Here is a 20,439-nt window from a genome sequence, read left to right as displayed (position 1 = left end):
CCAACTAACAAACTTCTGGCAATTCCCTCATTTAATAGATACATTACTCCTCCTACCCCCAGACTCTCTCCAGATCTTTTATCCTATCAGATTCAACAGACTTGTGATCTGCCAAGTGACAAGCTCCAGAAATCCTGATACTAACCTTCTCCGATCTTAAGGCTAGAATTTCTTTGAGCAGCAACCAACATTTTCCTCTCTTTTGCCCTGGATCACAAAAGCTACAGCTGTCCCAGCTCAGAGAGAACTCTCTTCCACTCCCACCAGCACCAGTGCTCAGGCTGAGCGGTTCCTCAGCAGCTTTACCCAAAGCTCTGTCTTTGCCGCAAAAACCACCTATGTGGCATTTGCAGGGAGCTGAGGATTTTCATGAGAATTGAACCATCAAGTCTCTCCTGGTCTCTTTCATGGGGAAAGTAGGGTTTGTTGGAGAGGCTGGGTTGTTCTGGCCCTTGCTCCTTCCCAAACTTTGCAAACCCAGTGGCATGCACCACCAGGGGGGCTGGCCAAGGCCCCGTGGCCACTGGGATGGACCCGTAACCGCTCTGCCCAGCCATGGCACCGGGCCGAAAGGTGCCCTCCAAAAAGGGTGTGGGTTAAGAATAATTTCTTACACCAAGTGTAAGACCTGGGGAGCTGCTTGGCCAGACACAGCCTGGGGCCAAGGCTTACCAAAGGGCTCTTACAGTACTGAAGCCAACCCTATTTTAACTACAATTTTATCCATATCTATAACAAACTTCTGAAAACCAATCTACTCCAGTAGCCACACACAAAAAAGGAGCTGGAGAGACAGAACAACTGAAAGAGAGGATGGGAATGAACAAAGTTCCATTTTTGTTTAATAGGTGTTTATGCTGCTTCCAAGCTTTTTCTCAGTTACAGCATTGCTATTACAGACAGCGAGAAGAAAGAAGAGTAACGGCTCATGCGAGAACCTGCAACACTACATATGAGCTGCAGCAGGAGCGAGAAGGTGAAGCAAGAGGTGATAACACAACTATGAAAAGGCAAAGGCTTGAGGAAATAGCGAAGTGCTGGTACTCTCACCCCTAAGTCCTTGCTTGCTTCCTCATATGAGGCTGCACTTACAGGAAAAGGCGTGATTTTCACCGCAGTGGCAGGAGAGCAGCAGTAAGCACTCAGTAGGTGACATAAAATGGAACAAGTCATGTCAAGAACAAGTGTCAGGAAAGGGGAATCACTTGCGCTGAAATCCCACTTGGGTGACCAGAAGGCTGCAGAGATCCTCCTCCATCACAGCCAGGCGCTAACGAAGCTGCGACACGAAGGCATGCAGGTCTGCTGAAGAAAGGACACGGGTAAGGGAATTTTCCATGGAGACCAGAGCTGAGGGTGTGCTGGAGGCTCCACATAGCTTGGGAGTAGCATGTTTTGGCCAGGAGTAATCAAGATGTGAACAACTCTGTCCTTCCTCTTTCCTGAATCCCAACTGGTCTGGCCAAACCCACTTTCCCCTTCTTCTAAATTGACCTTCTCGCCCACAGCTGCACAACCACCAGCAAGCCCTCCTGCTCCACAGAGAGAGCCCCACCTGCCTTTTCTTGACCAAGGGAACCATATAAACCTGTGATTGCTCAGGAGGAGCTGCTGTGCTGCATTTGGGGCTTGTATTCCGTGTGAAAACCCAAGGTGGTTGGTCTCCTTTTGAGAGGAAAGCAGGGTGGGAGCCTGGCAGAGCCCCTCCCCAGCCCCCCCACCCCCCAGGGCCGCCTGTGCAGTTGTTTCCCCGCCAGGCCCAGGTTTGCTCCCTCTGCATCCACTCGGGGCTGCCGGGTACAGCCGGACCGGGCTTAGTTACAGCATTGACTGTCGAAAGCATTAAATGGGAACACAAAGAAATCTTGGTAATGAGGGACAATGGCCAGTTTTTAAATGTTTAAACAATCTAAGTGTTAAATGGGCCTAAATAACTCCCTTAGGACAACTGTGCTTCCAAAACTATTTTCTACAGTTGTCAATGAGGTTGCTCGGATTGCCAAAAGTTTGGCAATGGTGCAGTTATGTTGCTCTCTTAATTAACTCTTTTCCTATGTGAGTTATTTTTGTTCATCTCTGTGGTCCCACTAGGAAACAATTTACTAATGTCTGTCATCTGTCCAAATAAAATACATCTACTAATAAGGGAATTGCATGGAATTGCACGGAATTTATTTCCGCTTTTCATTCTTTTTGGCAACAATAAGCTCTAAATAGCTCTTAAGATCTTTTCTAAAGAAATAATACATTATTATTTCTGTCGACTAACTTTCCCCCACACCAGCTGAAGATACTAATGTTAAATTTCAATACAAGAAAAGCAGATTATTGGCAAACACCAAAGGCAGTATCAGCAATGAATCTTGCACGTTTCCAGCTCCCCTTGGCAGTAGAAGGGCTGCATTATGGGGTGGCTGCATGTACAGCCACCCGGATGGGGACAGATCATGGCGTTAGCACTGTTGCTGCTGGTAGGTCGGGATTTCCAGCTCGGCTGCCAAGCGAGCTCTCAGAGCCCACTGCTCAGCGCAGGCTTCATCTGCTCAAAGCCTGCCATGCTCCAGCCAAGCCTTCACTAAACTCTTAATTAAAAGTCCCAAACACTCCTTTAGGCTTTTTCAATGACTGCATTTACCTCCCACCACTGCCACAAGCATTTGCTCTGCTTTCTCTTGCCACGGATGTGTAAAGGTTGGAGAATACCTTTACTCCAGGTAAATGTGCATTTGGTGAGACACAGGACACTGCTACTTCTGCTTGTATGTCACCTACAAGGCCTGCTCTGGGCTGGTACCTCATTCTGGAAACGGCACTGATGCTATGTGTCACCCACCCCCAAACTAAAACCCAACAAGACCCGAGCAGATCTTCTGTTTCCTGGTGCTGTTAGGAAACAGGAATCCCATCCTACTAAACTCAGCCTTTTGCAGTATGGCCAGACCTCCAGTGCTGTTTTCAGTTCACGACTGATCTTTCAGTTCCAGAGTTTCTTCATTCTTTACTTAATAATAATTTGCTATTCCATTTACAAGCCTGAACAAAACTGTTTTCTTAAAAAAAAAAAAAAAAAAGAAAAAAAAAGAACAAAGCACATGAACCCCCAGACATCAGGGAACACTACCCTCACCCCCACCCAAAAGAAAATCTTGATCTCAGACCAAGATACCCTTGGGAAACAACTAATGCCAAGTTGAAAAACACATTTGCAAATATCTTTTCCTATTGTAGCCCCAGTTACTGGAAAACTATTTCCTTGATGTCTTCGCTATTTCCCCTCAGGGGAAACCAGAAATTAGAGTCATATTTGGGGGAAGCATCACAAGTCTTTATGGAGGAAATGATTCCCAAAGAAAGTCTGGGGAGCAACACAGTGTATCCTCCAGGGTCTCAAAGACAGCAAACAACGTTTTTCTGGTGAATCTGTGTTGTACCTACTCCAGAAGAGCCATGGCAACCACATGTCTACGTGACCATGTCCCTGTCAGCTCCCTGGATTTGCTGCCTGCGGATGCTCACCAGTGCCAGCAGATGTCCAGCCCACGCTGCCACTGGTGCCACAGTGGACTGCACCCATACAGAAGAGATACCATCCAAGCCTGCTGCAGGGTTTGTCAGCCCTGAGAGACAGCTCAATTTCTCCCCACCTGTTTGCCACCTCTGCACAGCACACATGGCTAGTACCTGCTCCTGCCTGGCTCAGCCGGGACTCAGAGCTCACATGCAGCAGAAACTGCTTTTCTCTTGTGCCGGCCATTGAGCGGCACCCACCAGCATCAATGGCTGGAGATGCTCAGGCTGCCAAAGTTTAAAAAAAAATCAGGTCAAAAAGTAAATTTGCTGTCGCCACTGGAAGCCACACAAATAAATTCAAGTGGACCAAGACCATCTGTGTCTCATTACATCTGATTGTAGCAGGCTACACCTAAGAGCAGCAGAAGGCAAGCAGCGAAACAAGCAGGCTGGGTGGAGAGGAGCAGCATGGGCAGGTGCCTGGCGGAGCACGAAATGCGGGTGCATCGCAGACAGACGTGAGAACAGCAGTGTGTTCCTGGGGAGCTTCCAGCGTGACTCAAACTACGGATGTCCTTGGAGCACACCTAAACACTGAGCACGGTGGTGTGGGACGTGAGTCCAACTTTGCTGCCTTCAATTCCTGGCAACATTAGAATCACAGAATCATTTAGATTGGAAAAGACCTTTCAGATAGTGAAGCCCAAGCATTATGACGTGAATGTTAACAACCAAAAATTTCTAAGGGGAAGGAAGGGAGTGAGTGGTCCAGTTGCTCCCAGTGACATGGCTCCCTCCCGTTTCCCCCCTGCTTGGGAGGGCTGCGTTAAGTGCAACTCTTGCAGGTATTTATGTTTCCAAGAGGCACCTTAGTGCTGCTCTCATGCTTTAGATTGCTGTTAGGAATAATTATAAACAGAGGCTGCATGTAGGATGCAGCTCCAAATTCAACACAATTCCTGTTTAAAGACCACAGAAAAGAGTGCACTCTTCCTTTTTGTGGCAAGCCGGGGTTTGTGGTTTCTGCCTTCTCACAGGCTTCACACAGTGTATTTGTTTGTTCTCAGGTGTGAGGAACTGCAAAGAAAATAAATGCCTCAAAAGACTTTTGGTCAGATGAGTTATGAAAAGCAGAAAACACACAAAAAAGTAGAATTTTGTATACATGTATGTTGGCCTGAGGTTGAAAACCAGACTCCCTTAGCCATGCAGCGCATACAGGAAAACTTCTTCCTGGTGCTTATGGTTTCGGCTCTTGCTTTCCTGGAAAAGCTGGTAAAGATTCACCAAATATTCTTACTGATTGTCATATATATCTTGTCCAAGCTAAAAAAGTCAAAACAATTGGCCCTATTTATGAATATAATATCAGACTGTGAGTAAGGCTATACATTTTTACGTATGTGTTAAGTACAAAGAAACACCAAGAAAGTAATAAATAGAGGGAGAACATAGGATATGAATCAATGATGGTTTAGACAAATGGAGGCAAGTAACAAGGAGACACTTAGCCAGCTAACATGCCATTTACAGTAGGAAGAGCTCCCAGACTGTGCTTCCAGGAAGGGGAGGAAAGGTCATTAGATGGAGACATTAAAATCTAATCAAGACAAAATACTGGACAAATAATTGCAGTGAAAAAAGCCTTCTGCATTGATGGAATGTAGTAAGACCTTTTAAATTCAAATATACGTAACTTTCTGATTCAATTAGCTAAGTAATAATATTATGCCTTGGAAAGAGAATAATGCAAGATGGCAGAACGTATTGTGGGGACATACGGAGGCATTGCCTTTGGAGGAGATATCAAAATTGCTTCTAATGCTCCTCCAAGGGCAGAGAAAAAAAATCTCAATTTTTGGCACTGAGAAGAAAACACTGTATGCATGTCGCTTCATGCTGTGTGGTCCATGAGGACCGCCTGTGATGGAGGCAGCCTGGTGCGGGGCACGGTGAGGGTGCGTTGGGTGCGGAAGGTGGAGGAGTTCAGCAGGAAGCTGCAGCACCAGAGCCAAGGAAGTCTGTGGGTGCCAGGGAAATTCCCCCCACCCTTCTCCTTGGAGCTGAGCTGAGGAATGGCAGCGCAGGAATGCTGTGACTCAAAGGAAAACACTTAATTGAGAACAGACTGGATGGCCCATGGTAGCTGCTGCGGGGGCTGTGGCTGCTGCGCGCCCCGAGCAGGAATGGCAGGCTGCATGTAAAACCATGTCGTGGACAAAAATCAAGAGGCACAAAGGCTTGTTCATCACACGGCACAGGGAGAAAGGAGTGAGCAGCCGCTAGGGAGGGATCCGTGCCGTAGGGTGGTAGCTCTGCAGGGCGAGAGCCCAGACGCGGTTAATCTGGGCTGTGGGGCGGCTCAGGCTTTCCTGCTTTATTCCTTCAAGAGAGTTGTCAGCTGAGAACTCACAAACTCATTCAAGAGATTCCTAAAACTTCAGCTATGGGCGACAATGGGGAACTCCTCAGCTACTTTTGTCTGGATGAGGGGCATTTCCCAAAGTGCTGTTACCACCATTACTTCCAGATGGGACATGTGAGTTAGTGAAGGAGGAAGTCAAAACCAAGTGCGATTTGCATTCATCTTTTTGTACCTAGTTCTTCCCCCCCTGTTTTATGAATCACACCATTACTTCATGCATTTTATCTGTAATCATGATACATTCAATATCTTAGACAAAAAGATTCCCTTCAAGGAAATCTTTTCTGTCAGCTATGTAAAAAGGGCTGATGAAATACTGGAATCCACTTGCAAAGATGTGTTACCGCTGGACACACTGTCCACAAGGAATAAACATTACATTAGTAATGCTTTATCCCAGCATTTGCCCTCATTAAAAATGAATTTCCTTTTCTATAGTGAAAATAGAGAGTAAAGGCAGTAAAACAAATGAGCTGATTATTTGCTTTGCTGATGAGCTATTTGGAAAGGTGGAAAGTGGAAATTTCTGTTCTTGAGAAAGCTGCAGAGTACACCCAGGTCACACATCTCCTGCCCTTTCGTATTTTACTGAGGAGCCAACATAAAACATCCTCTCTGTAATGGACATCTTGGAAGGTTCTTGTCTTTGCATGGCCAAGAGAGACAACCACTGTCCTCTGGCAGCAAAGGTGCAATTGCCTTCCCTTGTGTCCTGTGATGGTGGTTATGTCTGAGAGGCAGCTGCGCTGGATTTGAGGATGCGTTGGAAAGTCTGTCCATCCCTCCCTTGGAAAGGATGCTAATCTTCCTGCTGCTTGAAGCTCTGGACCAGCAGGACAGGGCTGAAACTCTCCAGTTCCAGCTTCACCAGCATGCAGGCTCTGCTGGTTTTCCATCAGAAAGGGCACAAAGCAGGTCAGCTCAGCAGCTTACGGGAAGCCCTCCTGTCGGTTTGCTGCCTGTGAAGGTCTGGCTGTCCTGCCTGCAGCTCAGTGCCTGTAGGACCTGCTACGTGTCACTGCTGTCCTTGAGATTCCTCCCTTTGTCACCCAACCCTTCCTCACACTTGCAAATACCTGCCTGGCTTCTTCTCTGTTTTCTAGTCAGAAAAGGCAGTCATTTGCTGGTTTGTAATTTTAGAATGAGTTTCTTGAACTCTTCGAGGCAAGGGAGAGGAGGTAATGATAAAGGATTGTGGAGAACTTCAGTGAGGAATCACAAAAGGTGCTAGAGAAATGTGTATTCTCTGAGGATAATGAAGGTGGGAAAGTATATAAAGTCAGGTACCCAGGCAGGAGACTCTCCATCCATTTACTGAGGGGAAAGACAGGAAATCTTGACCTGTCTTGATCAGAGTGTATTTGTTCTGGTTTCTCAAGCAACCTAAGAGAAAAAAAAAACCCTAAGGTAAAAAATGAGAAGAGCAACACAGACTACGTACCATAGCCATAAATCGGGGTGGCCCAGGGAATCGCAGCACCTGGCACAACTTTAGGACCAGATAATCGGCTAACTACCAAAGAATAAGAGTTAGGACTTGTTTTGTAGGACCAAGGTGCAGTTATTTACAAAGAAAACTGCCTTTCTACAATCTCCTCAAAGTCTTCAAGCTTGTTAAAAAATTTCCCACAACCGCAAGATAGTCACATGATGTAACTTATCTGGATTTCCTTGACAAAGTTCTTCATGGCACAGTATAAAGGAAAAGAAATAGGAATAGAATTGTTTCCAGTATCAGCAAGAGAAAGAGGCAGTAGAGGTGATGGGCAGTTTGTGTGGTGCCCCTTGGCAGTGTTTTGAGGTGTACAGAATTGCATGACAAGGAGGTGGAGATGGGACACCCCATGAGATGGCAAGGGAACAGTGCTGGAAACCCTCTGGGGTCAAATTTAAACGGAATACTTCAGACAGAAGAAAGCTGAAATTTTCTTACCTATTGCTGAATTCTAATTAAATTGTTCTTCCGTGCCAAGGAAAAAAAATTAAAAATCCTCAGCTGTAAAGAGCACTGCCAATCAATGTACAGATCTGGCCAAAGCCTTCAAACAAAGGTGTAGTGCAAAGCAAACAGGTTATGGAAAAATACTGGAAACCATCCCATGCCACTGCAGAAATCAAGGTGTTTGTTCTGCCTATGTTAAGGGAGACGTCGGTGGGTTCAAAGAGGAGCACTGAAAGGCATCAGTCATCAGGAGCAATTACTAATGTGGGTAAAGATTAACTGGGGGGAACTGATTAAAGATCTCTCCACAGCCGCCTTTCCCATGGTCTGTCCACGCCGGCTCTGCAGCCGCCCGCCAGCCCTGCAAGGTGAAGCGGGGCACAGCTCAGGTCCAAAGCGCTCCAGAACCCCCTCCCCCCATCCCTGTGATTTCATTCTTGTTTTCACAGAATGGGTGCCATGGGGGAAGGACGCTGACCAAATGGGTGGTGCCCTGGAGAAACAGAGGATTTGTTTTATCTTTCCGCAAGCTATTATGAAATTTCAAGCTGCTGAGAAAGCGTGTAGCTTGTCTGCAGCACTCTTGCAGCTGATCTTTCTGTTGTATCAGCTTGCCATGCAAGCAAAATAAGCAAATGCAATAGAAACAGTAGTTTTAAAAAGTAAAACTGCTATGGAGAGCCTCTGGCAAAAGCTAGCTCATTGTTGTTAAAGTCAAACACAACCCCCCAAATATTTATACACTAAAAGCACAAATTATGTTAACCACCAACCGGTCAAATCCCTTTTTTCAGAGACTTTCTCCAGCTTTGGCAGGTGTCCTCTTACCAGCACTGCAGTGCAAACCAGGACTGCCGCTGCTCTGAGCAGGCGGGAGAGCCCTGGGCTGCCTTCCCTGCCTGATCCTCAGCTTGCAGCTGCAACGACAGCCCTTTACAGCACCTGCATTTTCAAGCTGCTTTATCTTTCTACAGCTTTCCATCACTTAGAGAAGCGATGAGGGGAACGGCATGCTGCCGGCAGCACTGGGGTTGGACCGGCAGCAAACCCTCCCTGTTGATCAGAAACCCACGCGGCGTCACTGCCTTCAGTTCCCTGCTCTCAGGTGGTGACTCCAGGCATGAGATCAGCACCCACGATAAGGCCGGGAGCTGCGGTACGTGCTCACATAGCTGTGAACATACCGGTTTGCTATTCTCCAAGATGTGTGTGGGATGCTCCTCTGCTCTCCCACTGCACCGAGTCCTCGTGAAGAGAGTCCCCTGCCCCAAAACAGGGGTGAACTTGGCTTAACCACCGTCATACCTGGAGAACAACAGAGCAGGATTAGTGCAAACATTATCAGCACCAAACCAGGGTATCCCAGGCAACACCAACACAAACACTTACTGGGGACAGCCCAGTCTGGCTAGATATAGCACTGCTTTTCATGCCAGAGGACATACTTTCTTTGCTTGGAATAATTTTTTTTTACTCACGGATAATCTGTGTTAGCTCCTGCGACACCCAGACGAGTTCAGGATTACACCCTGTACCCTGCTCCATCTCGAGGCACGTATTTAAGGAAGTGTCTGGGACTCCTCTTCCACACGAGGCATTGCTTTTTCCAGACAGATGAAAGGTTATGGCTACTATGATTTGAATGAGCAATTCTTGTGAAACCAGCTCTGGGGATGTTGCCTAGCAAAACAAATTCTGTCAGCGTAGCCCCGTGCTCTGACGTGGTACTGGAGATGCAAGGCTATATAAAACCCAGGAAGCAATCCAAGGGAAATGGCACGTTTTAGCTCTGCTGCAGACCATACACAGAATACAGTGATGCAGAAAACTATTCCTGGATGCTTTTTCCAGCAAATGTAAGTATTTTTGCTTTTAAACTTGTGGATAACTGGCTAGCTGAAAAGGGTCACATAGACATAGTCCAGCTGGCTGGACAAAAATGCACATCGCTCTCAGCTTATCTGAAGTAAAGCAAAATACACTGTCTTTGGCTGTCCTTGTTACACAGTAACAGGAAGATTTTGGTGGGAAAAGAATGTTGCAGGTGGGAACAGATAACTACAGAAGAGAAACAAGGGGCGGGCTTGGTATTTAGGCAACTAACCAATAATGAGCTTAACTTTTGTAATATGTATGAGCTAATTATAAGAAGGCATAAAAGGTGACTGTAAGGTACAATAAACGAAGTCTGCTGATCACTCATATTGAGCGACTGCGTCTTCCCTCCGTCGCAACATAAACTAAGTAAAATCTAATACCACTTAATTACAGTCAGGATATGCAGTGGTAATCTGGGTTTCCAATTTGTTCTCCTTTTCTGTATACTCTTTGACAGAATTCCAGGAGGAATTTTGAAAGGAAGCATTTGTTTAAGAGTAAGAGATGTTTTTGTGTACCTCTCAGACTATAATGACAAAGGAGAAATTATTATTAACTGGAATTTGTAAAGTGTCTCAGGAGAGCAAAGTATGTGAAGATAAAAAATAGTACTGAAAACACAAAGTGCTAGTTCAGGAAACCTGTGAGCTTGAACTGAGGTTTCATCGGAATAAGGACTAAACAAAAACTGTCTTAAGTGTCACTGTCCGTGGGCAGCAATCGTCCCTGCAGGGGATCTGTAATAAATACTGCCAGAGGCTGCGTTGAAAACTGTAAATAAATAGACGAATTGGCTCAGGTTGCCGCCTTTACTAGTTCTGGCCATTCTGGCAGGATGGAAGCAGCTGTTCTGGGAACAGACCCTGTTCCTGTTCCCATCCGTCCCAGTCCCAGGCATGATCCCTGCTGCCCAGGCGGGGCGGAGGGAGGGCAGCTGCCCTGCCTGCCTGCCCCTTTGTGGGTGCGGGCAAAGAGACAGCTCTGCTGGTGGAGCGTGCCTGCTGCCGATGCCCTGTGCCGGCTGGCAGGATTGCCCAGCTGGAGGGAAGCTGCTGGGCTGGCTGTGGAGGAGGATGCTGGCAGCAGGAGCTCAGGAGAGCCACGCTAGCAGCCACCTTCACCAAAGGAGGAGCCTGTGGCTTCACACCCTGCTTTGTGCACTCTTCCTACATCTGTTCTTTATCCAATGACTCCTTAATCTTATATATGTAAAGGTTATGTCGGACTATTCATGTGCCCCGGCCCGATCTCTGGCACTGAGCTCCGCTAGGCCAAGGAGGACTGTGCCCTCGAAGCATCCTTGCAGCGTGGGCAGCGGAGCCATGCTGCCTGCGGGCAGCGCTCCCTGTACAGTACAGCCTTTGGGAGGGTGTGCATTGGCAGGGGCCAAAACTGTGCTGGGAGCCATTAGAGCTCTCTCAGGACTCTGCAGCACTGAGCTCCAGCACCAGGGAACATCTCCAAGCCCTGCTTGATTTACTAAGGCAGGTGCATCTGAACAGCACTTGGAGCAAGTATCAGAAACCAGAATGCCCTTTTCCCCAGCAAACATCTGCAACTACCTGTGTGGGGATCCGTGAGCCTTTTCCTGATCCCTACCCCTTGGCTCACAGTGTCAGCTGTTTTCTTACACTATGCCCAGATTCCTTAAGTGGTACGAAAAGTGTCCCCGCCTCAGGACAACCTGTAGCCTGCTGCTTGGGACACCCCGAGAGATAAACAGCTAAATCCCCTGTGGCGAAGGAGGAAATCAAACCTCGTTCTGCTACATTCTGGATGAGAGTTTTAACAACTAAATCATAATGTGAAAGGGGTGGAGAGAGGCAGAAGGGAGCCACAGCAATGATCTCGTCTCCTGGGGCATGAAGGAAGGAAATGACTGACACCTCTCTAACAGAAAGCAGGAAGGCATCTTCCATCCAGAAACTCCAGTTCCTTTCCAGAGTCATTGTGGTATGTAAAATGCTGGCAGCATTACGTATAATGATTACTTTAAGAAGTGAAGACACGAAAAACACTCTGAGTGCCTCAGCATCTGGACTGGCTGCTTCGGGGCACCTCCGGCTGTACCGGCGGCTTGGCATCCTTTCCTAACGCTCAGCGTTAGAAGACCCTATGGGCTCGTCACTAAGTCTGGGAAGGTAAGGTAGTACCCAATGCCCAGAGCTCAGAGTTGAAATGCTCCCCATGGAGAAGTTAAACTTGTGCCACAAATCCAGCCATCGAAGTCATCTTCCGTTTGAACTTAAGAGAAAAAAGAAGGATGGTGGGATGATATGAATGAGACGACTCACTGCAGATATCTGGTTTTATCTGCATGGCAAACTTCTGTTTGATTAGTTTGTTTTCCAGACAAGGTTTATTTTGACATTCCCCCGAAGAGATGTAAAATCCCAAAGTTAATGAACTGCACATTTTGCTCACTCATTCAGCTGCTCAAACCAGTTTAGATTCATTTACTACCCCTCACTGGGGAATCACAGCCTCAAATTTAGCTGAAGTCCTCTGGCCAGGTATGCTGATCTTCAGCACGCAGCAGCCTGGGCCAGGTTACATGTGCTTTCCAGCATACAACAATTCACAGCAGTGATCAGTTGCTGTAAAATGAGCAAAGAACTTTGTCAAGGCTTATAATGTCTCCTTAATAATATACTTGATGAAAATATACACAGAAATAGGCTGCAGGAAAAAAAATAACTAGAACATTATTAATATACCTTTCCAAAGGAGGAGTAGCATGCGTGAGTAACAAGCAAGTTAAAGCAGTAAGAAAGCAAGATAAATTTGTATTCAAGTGTACATATCACAGCTTGGTTTCCTCCACTTCTGGCTAGTGAGTTGTATGAGCTTTCACACTGTGGATTCTGATGGTTTTGTTCCAATAGGTCTTAATTTCGTTGATGCTTTGTATTGAAAGAAATGGTCAAACCAATGCTCAGACATTAATGTTCAGAGATTAAACCTCCTCTTCATCACCTCCTGCAACCTCAGCAGTGAAGCAAAGCCACTTCTTGGGACATTAATATAGACTAAAGGAGCTGCACCAGGCTAGTGCCAAAGCCCATTGAATGGAAAGAGCACAGAGCACAGACCATTGATGTCAGAAAGATTTTGGTTTTGATGGAAAACGCAGAATCATTTTCCTAGTTAATCATTATGGAAAACTGGGGTAAGATGAGCTGTATCACAGTTCAGCTGTATAGGACTAAATTTTTCCTACCTCTTCCCTAAAGGATTCCACTAACAAGTTGGCTCAGATACTTAAAAAAAAAAAAAAAGAGAGAGAGAGAGAAAAGGTGCATGTGAATCTTGGATGAGTCAACCTGGTACAAATCAAGTTTTGACAAGCAACAGGAATCCCACTCTTAAAAAAGCTGGCTTAGTACCTTTCATAGGAATCACTCAGAATCATCAATTTCCCATCATGTCATCAAAAGAAAAAACAGGCAAGGACTAAAGCAACCACCCAGACCTGTTGGGTAACCGTACTGGAAAAGCTTTGTAGTACAGGCTCCAAGGTGCTCACATCACAAACACTGAGAAAATGCATAAGGAAATTAGTGCTCAAATATGAAAGAAATGGCATTGTTCCATTTAGCTAAATCTCCGATCCTCTCAGTCCCTTTGAAAGATCTTTCCTGAACTGTTGGCCTCAAATTCGGTCACGTACTTTAATCAAGACCTAACTTCTGCCAGGCAAAATCAGAGGCTCACCCCATGTGGTTATAGACATTTCTCCTGTTCATGCAAGATGCAAGATGGCATCTGCCTTTCCTGGCACAGCTGTTGCCGACTCCAGCTGTGGGTGTTGCCATCACCAGGCTGTATTGATACCCACTTGTGCCGGCATCGCTACCTGTGGCAGCCATCCTCCTCCCCTGGCTTGCACTCTCCTCTTGCCCACGTGTTTGCTTTTCCTCTTACTGCATAGCAGGGACCAGCCCTTGTACGGATCTGAAATTGTACTTGCAGACTGGTGATAGCTAAATGGTGATAGATAAGCAAACTTAAGCCCGAACTCTATTCCTTACCATAGTTAATGAAATGCCCAAAATGTCACATCTCTGCAGAGCCCCACCTGATACACCATTCCTCTAATTTCTGATAATTAGCCTTTTCTTAGTTTCCCATCCAGCTACACATGACTTAATCATAGTTTTGTTTAGTCCACATTTCCTTATCCTACTCCTCTATAAGAATGCCTCATGAAATAATACTGAAAGTCTTAACAATATTTGAGATATATGACACTTGCTGGTTCTCTCCTCAGCCGTGAGATCTCTGTTATCCTGATACAGACAGAAGCTGGGCTCACTACATTTGCTTTATCTGTGAGAAATCCACATTGCTCTTCCTTATCTCCTCTTTACCATTTAGATATTTTGCTTGGTTATTTTAGTAGTTTTTAGGGAACTGACAGTTACAATTTTATGGCTCCTCTTGCCCCATTCCTGTCTTTTAAAGATAAGCCCCATCTTTGCCATTTCAAGTGTTCTGGAACTTCTATTGTTTGTCTTTTAAAACTTCTCAGTGACAACCATTAATCTCTCTGAAATTGCTTCAGACTTTCTAAGTGCGCTTGGATAAACCACTTGAAGCTCAGGAATTTGAAACCACAGAATTTATCTAAGCAACATCCATCTCGTTCTTCCTTTAGTTTAGTCAAGAAGCTTACCTACAGTAAGTGGCTGGCTCTTTCTTGGCACACGTCCAGCCAGAAGTGTGCCTTTCAAAGCAAAAGAATCATTGTCTTCTAATTTTGCCACCAGCAGTTGGTGGGTAATGTGAACTTTGCAGGGAGCAGACTCTTCCCTTGGTCTTCCTTTGTCTGACAACGGATTTATGGAATGTTTCCTCCTTACCCATACATCACTTCTCCACTGCACTTAATCTGGTGCCTTGGTCTTTCCAATATCATCCTTATACATTTATGCTATTCTATTATGCTAATCTTCATCACATAATCCTCATTCAGTTTTTTTGTAAATGTCTTTCTTGCTTTTGAGATGATAGAAAACTTATGATTTAACCAAATTAGCCTTTTACTGTCGTCGTAGCCTTATCCCATACAGGGATTGTTCACACTTAGGCCCTTTTGATGCAATGTTACACAAATCATGCTAATACCTAAAAAAATCTGGGCACTTTACAAACATCATTCCTGCTTAAGATATGACTATGTAAATACAAGGTCAGATCCTGAGCTGTTAGTCACCTCCACCCAATTCTTTATGTCATGCAAAGCTGTAGTTGAAGTTGATGGGTACTTCGGGTGTATAGGAAATGAGTAAAGCCGTGGGATACAGCCCTGTTCTATCAGGTTACTTCAGCATGTTGGCACAAAATGACTGTGAAGAGTTGCTAAGCAAACTTAATCTCAGTCACGCAAAATACTTCACTTGAAGCTGCCCACTGAGATGTGAAGGAGCCCCAGGCAGAAGTGGATCACCCAGGTACCTCTTTCCACTGAATTCAGTCAATTGAGACTTGTATCAGCCCTGTCAAGAAAGAAACTCAACCCCACAGCACACTATGGCTGCAAAAGATTGCAGGCAACCCGTGATGGGTGAGTACGAAAGGTCTTCAGGCACCCAGAGGCACCAGGAGCAGCAGATGCTGTCCTCCTCCAAATGCCTTCATCCCAGGCTCATTTGTGTAACTTCCCACAAGGCTATAAACTTTCCCTCAGATTCCAGGTCAGATCTCACAACTGGTTCAAAAACATCCAACTGGATGCATTAGGAGATTTGACTAATAAATAAACTGTTTTACATAGAGTACAGCGCTCTCAGGGCAAAATTAGAGTTGTACATGGTTATAGCTCTGTTAGGACCAAGAAGTAAAATGCTAGTGGTTGCCAAGAGACACCCCACCGGTGGGACAAGAATTAAAATGAAATTTTAATTAATTTTTATTTTAAAGACATCAAAGATCTAAATGTAGATTGATTTTCCCTGCCTAAACATATAATTTTTTAAATGGTACTATTTTGCAGGTGCAGTTTTGTAGGTATTACCTTAAGTGCTAAATTTCAGGAATTTTATCTTTATGGACATAATTCTGAGCTACGTTTCATGGTCTCTTTGGTTATAAACAAACACTAAAGAGCATATATGAAATAGCTCCTGTTTGTTTTAAGGCTACTACACTAATTCTTGCTTTTTTAGGCTTTGTTAATGGTACTTAAGAAAAAGAAATGTAAACAATACATTTAGTGGCGGACTTGGCAGTGCTGGGTTAATGCTTGGACTTCATGATCTTAAATGTCTTTTCCAGCCTAAACGATTCCATAGTTCTATGGTTCTATGATTTTAGCAATAACACTTGAAACAGCTCTTGGCTTTTAGTTTACTCCCCCCCCCCAACGTAGATATAAAATCAGAACATTAGAGAAACATTTTAAATGGTGCTGTAGCTGGGGCTAGGCACCAGCCGGACCAGCTTCCAGCCATGCAGCAGCCGGCAGGGCATGGGAAGCCCCACTCCTGCGCTCAGAGCTGAACGCTGGCCGGGACAGGGAGCTCCAGTGCACACAGGGATGGTGTCACCAACCACACATCAAACCAGAGACCACATCCCTTCCCAGCAAAACTTAAACCTCCCATGGGCTTCTGCAAGCAGCAGCTGTGTGCTTGTGAAGCTGTGGTGGCAGGGACTGCTGAGCCCACCTTTGCCCAGCAGCCCAGCATCTGGAATTTATTGCCATTTCCCACACTGTGCCCAGGTATTCAATTTTATTTAGAAGCTATGGACACCATATGAATGTGCATGAAGAATTGTGCTAATGACAGGAAAAGGAAATCAAATGGGTACTTGTATGGTAATTCTCAACTGCTAATTCTGCTGGGACATTTCCTGGATAGCATTCCCTTTGGTTTCTTACTTTTTTTCCCAGAGTAAGTAAAAAATATCTCATTTACTCTTCTACACAGGACAACTGGAAATCTTTTTCTTGCTGCAACACTGGAGAATGGATTCTTCAGATTTGAATTGACCCACAAAGGCAAGCAGAAAAAAACTTACAAAATGAAAGTAGCCTATACTGACCTTAATTTTTACAGTGTTAGTCCAGAGGTATTCCAGTTCCCTTCAATGACCCCTGTGTTAATTATAATAAAATGCTATTGCCTAGGTTTATATACACTTTATTTAATAATCAGTGCAGTCTGAGGGTTTCACATACTGAACACCTCTGAAGCTGGGTAACCAACCAATGCCATGATAATGCTGGAGTGCATGTGTCTGTACAAATGCAGGTACATAATAATTTGCCCGGAATCTGTCCCAATAATTTTACTTTTATATGTCCTTCTTTGTATGTATTCTAGGTATTCTTTCCTAACCGGCATTTCTATGGAGAGAGACCACATGAAAGATCTCAGACGATACCTGGTACTTAAATATATCCAATACCTTGTCCTGTCTTCTTCAAATGCTATCAGCTCTTTTCTGGGCCTGCTGGGCAGTTTGTACGCGATAATCATCCTGCAGTCTGCAAAAGTTTCCTCCAAGGCCACTGTGGTTCTCATTTCGAGCCTAGCAAAGGCAGACATCCTGGTTGCTATTAGTGTTGTTTCTGAGATGGTCACATGGACCTTCGATGTCAGTACCTCACCTACGGCGTTCACATCGGTCCTGCTGCAGAACCTCCTCACTGCCAACACACACGTCAGCTGCTTGCTGCTGAGCTGCGTTGCCTTCGAGGCTTACTTGATAACCTTCTTCCCCACGGAGTCTCGACATTTACGGACGGTGAAAAACGCCAGGCTGACATCCAGGATCATCTGGACGCTGGTGACTGCAGAGTGCGCCCTGTTCCAGATGGACGGCCTCCTGAAGGCCGGCAGCACTTCTGCTCCCACCCGCAGCCCCTGCGTTTTGTTGCTGCATTTCTTCAGCGCGGCTGCGGCCCTTCTCAGGTCCCTCAGTTACTTCTTGGGCATTCTTTTAAGGATTGTCAATGTATACTTCTACTACAAAATATTTTTTAGCATGTCTAACAGATCTATGCTAAAAACAAAGTAGCGCATAGTCCCAGGGGAAGCACTCTGGGACACCAGACAGAAGACAGACACTTCAATGCTCTTTCAGACTATGGGTTTGAAAACTGATAAACAAGCAGGACCAAGGCTCGTGTTTTGGCACGCCGCTGAGTTTAAACCTGCCTGTTTCCTGATGCTCTTTAGCCTTTAGGTGAGGAGCTTGGGGCTGAGCAGCCCCTTGGCACTGAACACAACGAAGCGGGGCGATGGCTGCTCGTCATGGCAGCCTTACAGCACCGCTTCGGTTGTTTGCAATCTAGAGTTTGTTTACTGTACAGGTGAAACAAATGACATTTCATGAATGGTTGTAAAAACTAAAGCAACCCAAAGATATTTTTTTAATATATTTTTTTTTAAAAGGGTGCTTAGAGTATTACTCAGGGATCCATTGAGCTGAAAGCTGTGTAGTTGATGCTAAAGACATGATCTATGTCCTAAAATTTTTCTAACCCAGGTGACCCGCCAGACTCAGACGGAAGGATCGAGAGACAAGGTGGGCACCAAGCTGGCCTAGCCTAGCTGGGCTGTCCCGCAGGTGGCATCAGCCCCACCGTGAGAGTCCCCGGGACAGAGCGGGGCCGAGCTGCCACACCTCGGTACACGCCTGGAGCCATTGCTGGGAGGTTGCTACAACAAAGTAATAAACAGCTTCTCTCACATCCCCCTTCAGAAATAAACAAGAGGTGGAAAGGCAGAATGCAGTTGTTTGCTGCAGTCCTACAAGGTGGGGACAGAGTCTGAGAAACTCCCTGTGCTGTGGGCTCCACGTGCTGTACCCAGAGGGACCACCACTGATTTCATTTGCCATGGTTTCGGAGGCAGGGGGGGATGCGCTGGGGTTAGTGGTGCTGTTCTAGCTCCCTTGGAAGTGGTGCAGAAAACCAGGGCCATGGATGTCCCTCTGCACTGGAGCTCGGGTGGGTGTGTAACAGAGCTGCTACCCAGCTGATGATTCCTGGGGTGACCTCAAAGCACTGGGAGGTTATCAGCAAAACAAAGTACTCCAGATACCTCAGATGCTCACCCACACACAAGTGGGTGTAGCATTTCCAACTACACTTGCCCTTGCATGGGAGATAGCCTCCAGCTTCAAGCAGACTGTGGTTTTGAGAGACTGAACTTCTGTGATATGTTCTGCAACGCACAGATTGTAAAAGGTGGAAAGAAAAATGAAATAAGCCAAACCCCAAGTACTAATCGCCAATACACTACATACAGCCTCCCTCCATCATGCTTCCAGACCTTCAGTACACCTTGCCCACCTAAACACAGCAATAAGCCTCTGCCCATTTGAGAACAAGAAGGACATGGGGCACAAAATCCAAGCATGATAGATTTCAGCTCTAACCTTCCCTCCTTTAGCCTGCAGTAGGTCCTCACTCTCAAACTGGTACCAGTGAATACCTGATGTGCCCTGCTGGTAGCAGTTACTCAGCATTTAGACTATTAGAGCTGAAAACTGAAGCTGTTGCCACCTTCCTGAGTGGCCTGTAGTCCAAGGTGACCAGAGGCACAGGAGCTGTCAGCTGAAGATCTCACAAAAAACCACAAAGACCAAGCACGGAGGAGTTCACTGCTCTTTCCTCTGCTCACCAGCCGGTTTGTAAATTTCGCAATCACGCTTTTTGTAGTTGGCCTCAGAAGTGGTTTTTCCTCACACCAAGATGAACTTGACTGAAAGGCAACACGCAGAAAAGAGGCAGTGAAACTGGGTCGTGCTGCTGGGCTGGAGGTGGTGAGCTGCGGGGTGTCCTTCCCTTCTCCGGACTGTCTGCCTCGCAGCCAGGCTCCATGGTTCTTTTACAGCCAGATAAAGGGTGCACCATTTCAATGAAAGGCAAATATTCCAGCCCGAGGAGCATGCACCTTCCACTGGGATCTCTGAGATCTGTCAAGTGCATTTTTTCTGACATGGACTCCAATGAAAATGGTTTTTACATGACTGTACCCAGTTTAGTGTCTCCAGAGTTGTTTTAGAGATTCCTCCTGCTTCCTTTCCTCCTCTCCTTTGTGTTCCTTCATGATCCTTGCTGCACTGTCTGGGCAAAAGGCCAAATCTTTGCTTTTACATCAAAAATCAAGCAATAATAATAATAATGCAAGAGATTGATATACTGAGCTCTTCCTTACAACTGCTAAAATAATTAAAAATATTCTAATCCCTTTCGCTGTAGCAATAAACTTCAAAAAACTATGAATATTATTGTTATCAGAATTCACAGAAGTTATCTGACTAAGTGCAGTTATTTACATTGAATATCAGCAGTGTCAGAGATGCTGCGAACAGTGCAGGGCCAGAAGCGAGTGCTTGACATTGTTTCTCAGAGGACTGGAAGGAAAACTGTTGCTAAGAACTGGGTATCCAGAAAAAGCAGAACAGAAATGTAATCAAGTCACTTTGAAAAGATTTTGATGCATGTTGCCTAACAAAACGGATTCCTTCTGCAAGAATGATATCTGAATAATTTGACACACGGTGATACAGTGCTCTCAGTTCTCATTCTGAAAGCCTGAAAACCCACTTTCAGGAGAGATGAAATACTACTTAAGTGCTATAATTAATAAAACCTTGTTTTGTTAAAGTGTGTGCATTATTTATTACAAATGTGTATATTTATTCTGAGGATCTGCTACACTTTTGG

At 45.5% G+C, this 20,439-nt stretch overlaps 2 protein-coding genes across 3 annotated transcripts in view; one reads left to right on the top strand and one right to left on the bottom strand.

Annotated features, from left to right (window-relative positions):
• Window positions 1-20,439, bottom strand: part of LOC102058672 (fibronectin type-III domain-containing protein 3a-like) — a 233,106-nt gene that overhangs the window by 93,667 nt on the left and 119,000 nt on the right. The window lies entirely within an intron of this gene.
• Window positions 9,546-20,349, top strand: LOC114016325 (P2Y purinoceptor 6-like). Its single transcript, XM_027807841.2, has 2 exons — window positions 9,546-9,733; window positions 17,084-20,349. Exons 1-2 carry the CDS (start codon window positions 9,651-9,653, stop codon window positions 17,778-17,780), a joined length of 780 nt encoding a protein of 259 aa, XP_027663642.2. The 5' UTR covers window positions 9,546-9,650; the 3' UTR covers window positions 17,781-20,349.

This window comes from Falco cherrug, chromosome 15, assembly GCF_023634085.1.
Source record: "Falco cherrug isolate bFalChe1 chromosome 15, bFalChe1.pri, whole genome shotgun sequence".
Taxonomy (NCBI): Eukaryota; Metazoa; Chordata; class Aves; order Falconiformes; family Falconidae; genus Falco; species Falco cherrug.
The sequence above is the reverse complement of the archived record's forward strand: the minus strand, read 5'-3'. Positions and strand labels throughout refer to the sequence as shown.

What these genes read in the sequence shown, in the direction of transcription:
- LOC114016325 (XM_027807841.2), top strand. Translation starts at nt 9,651, where the DNA reads ATGGCACGTTTTAGCTCTGCTGCAGACCATACACAGAATACAGTGATG. An exon ending in GGATGCTTTTTCCAGCAAAT is followed by an intron (nt 9,734 to 17,083) that starts GTAAGTATTTTT and finishes TATGTATTCTAG; the next exon opens with GTATTCTTTCCTAACCGGCA.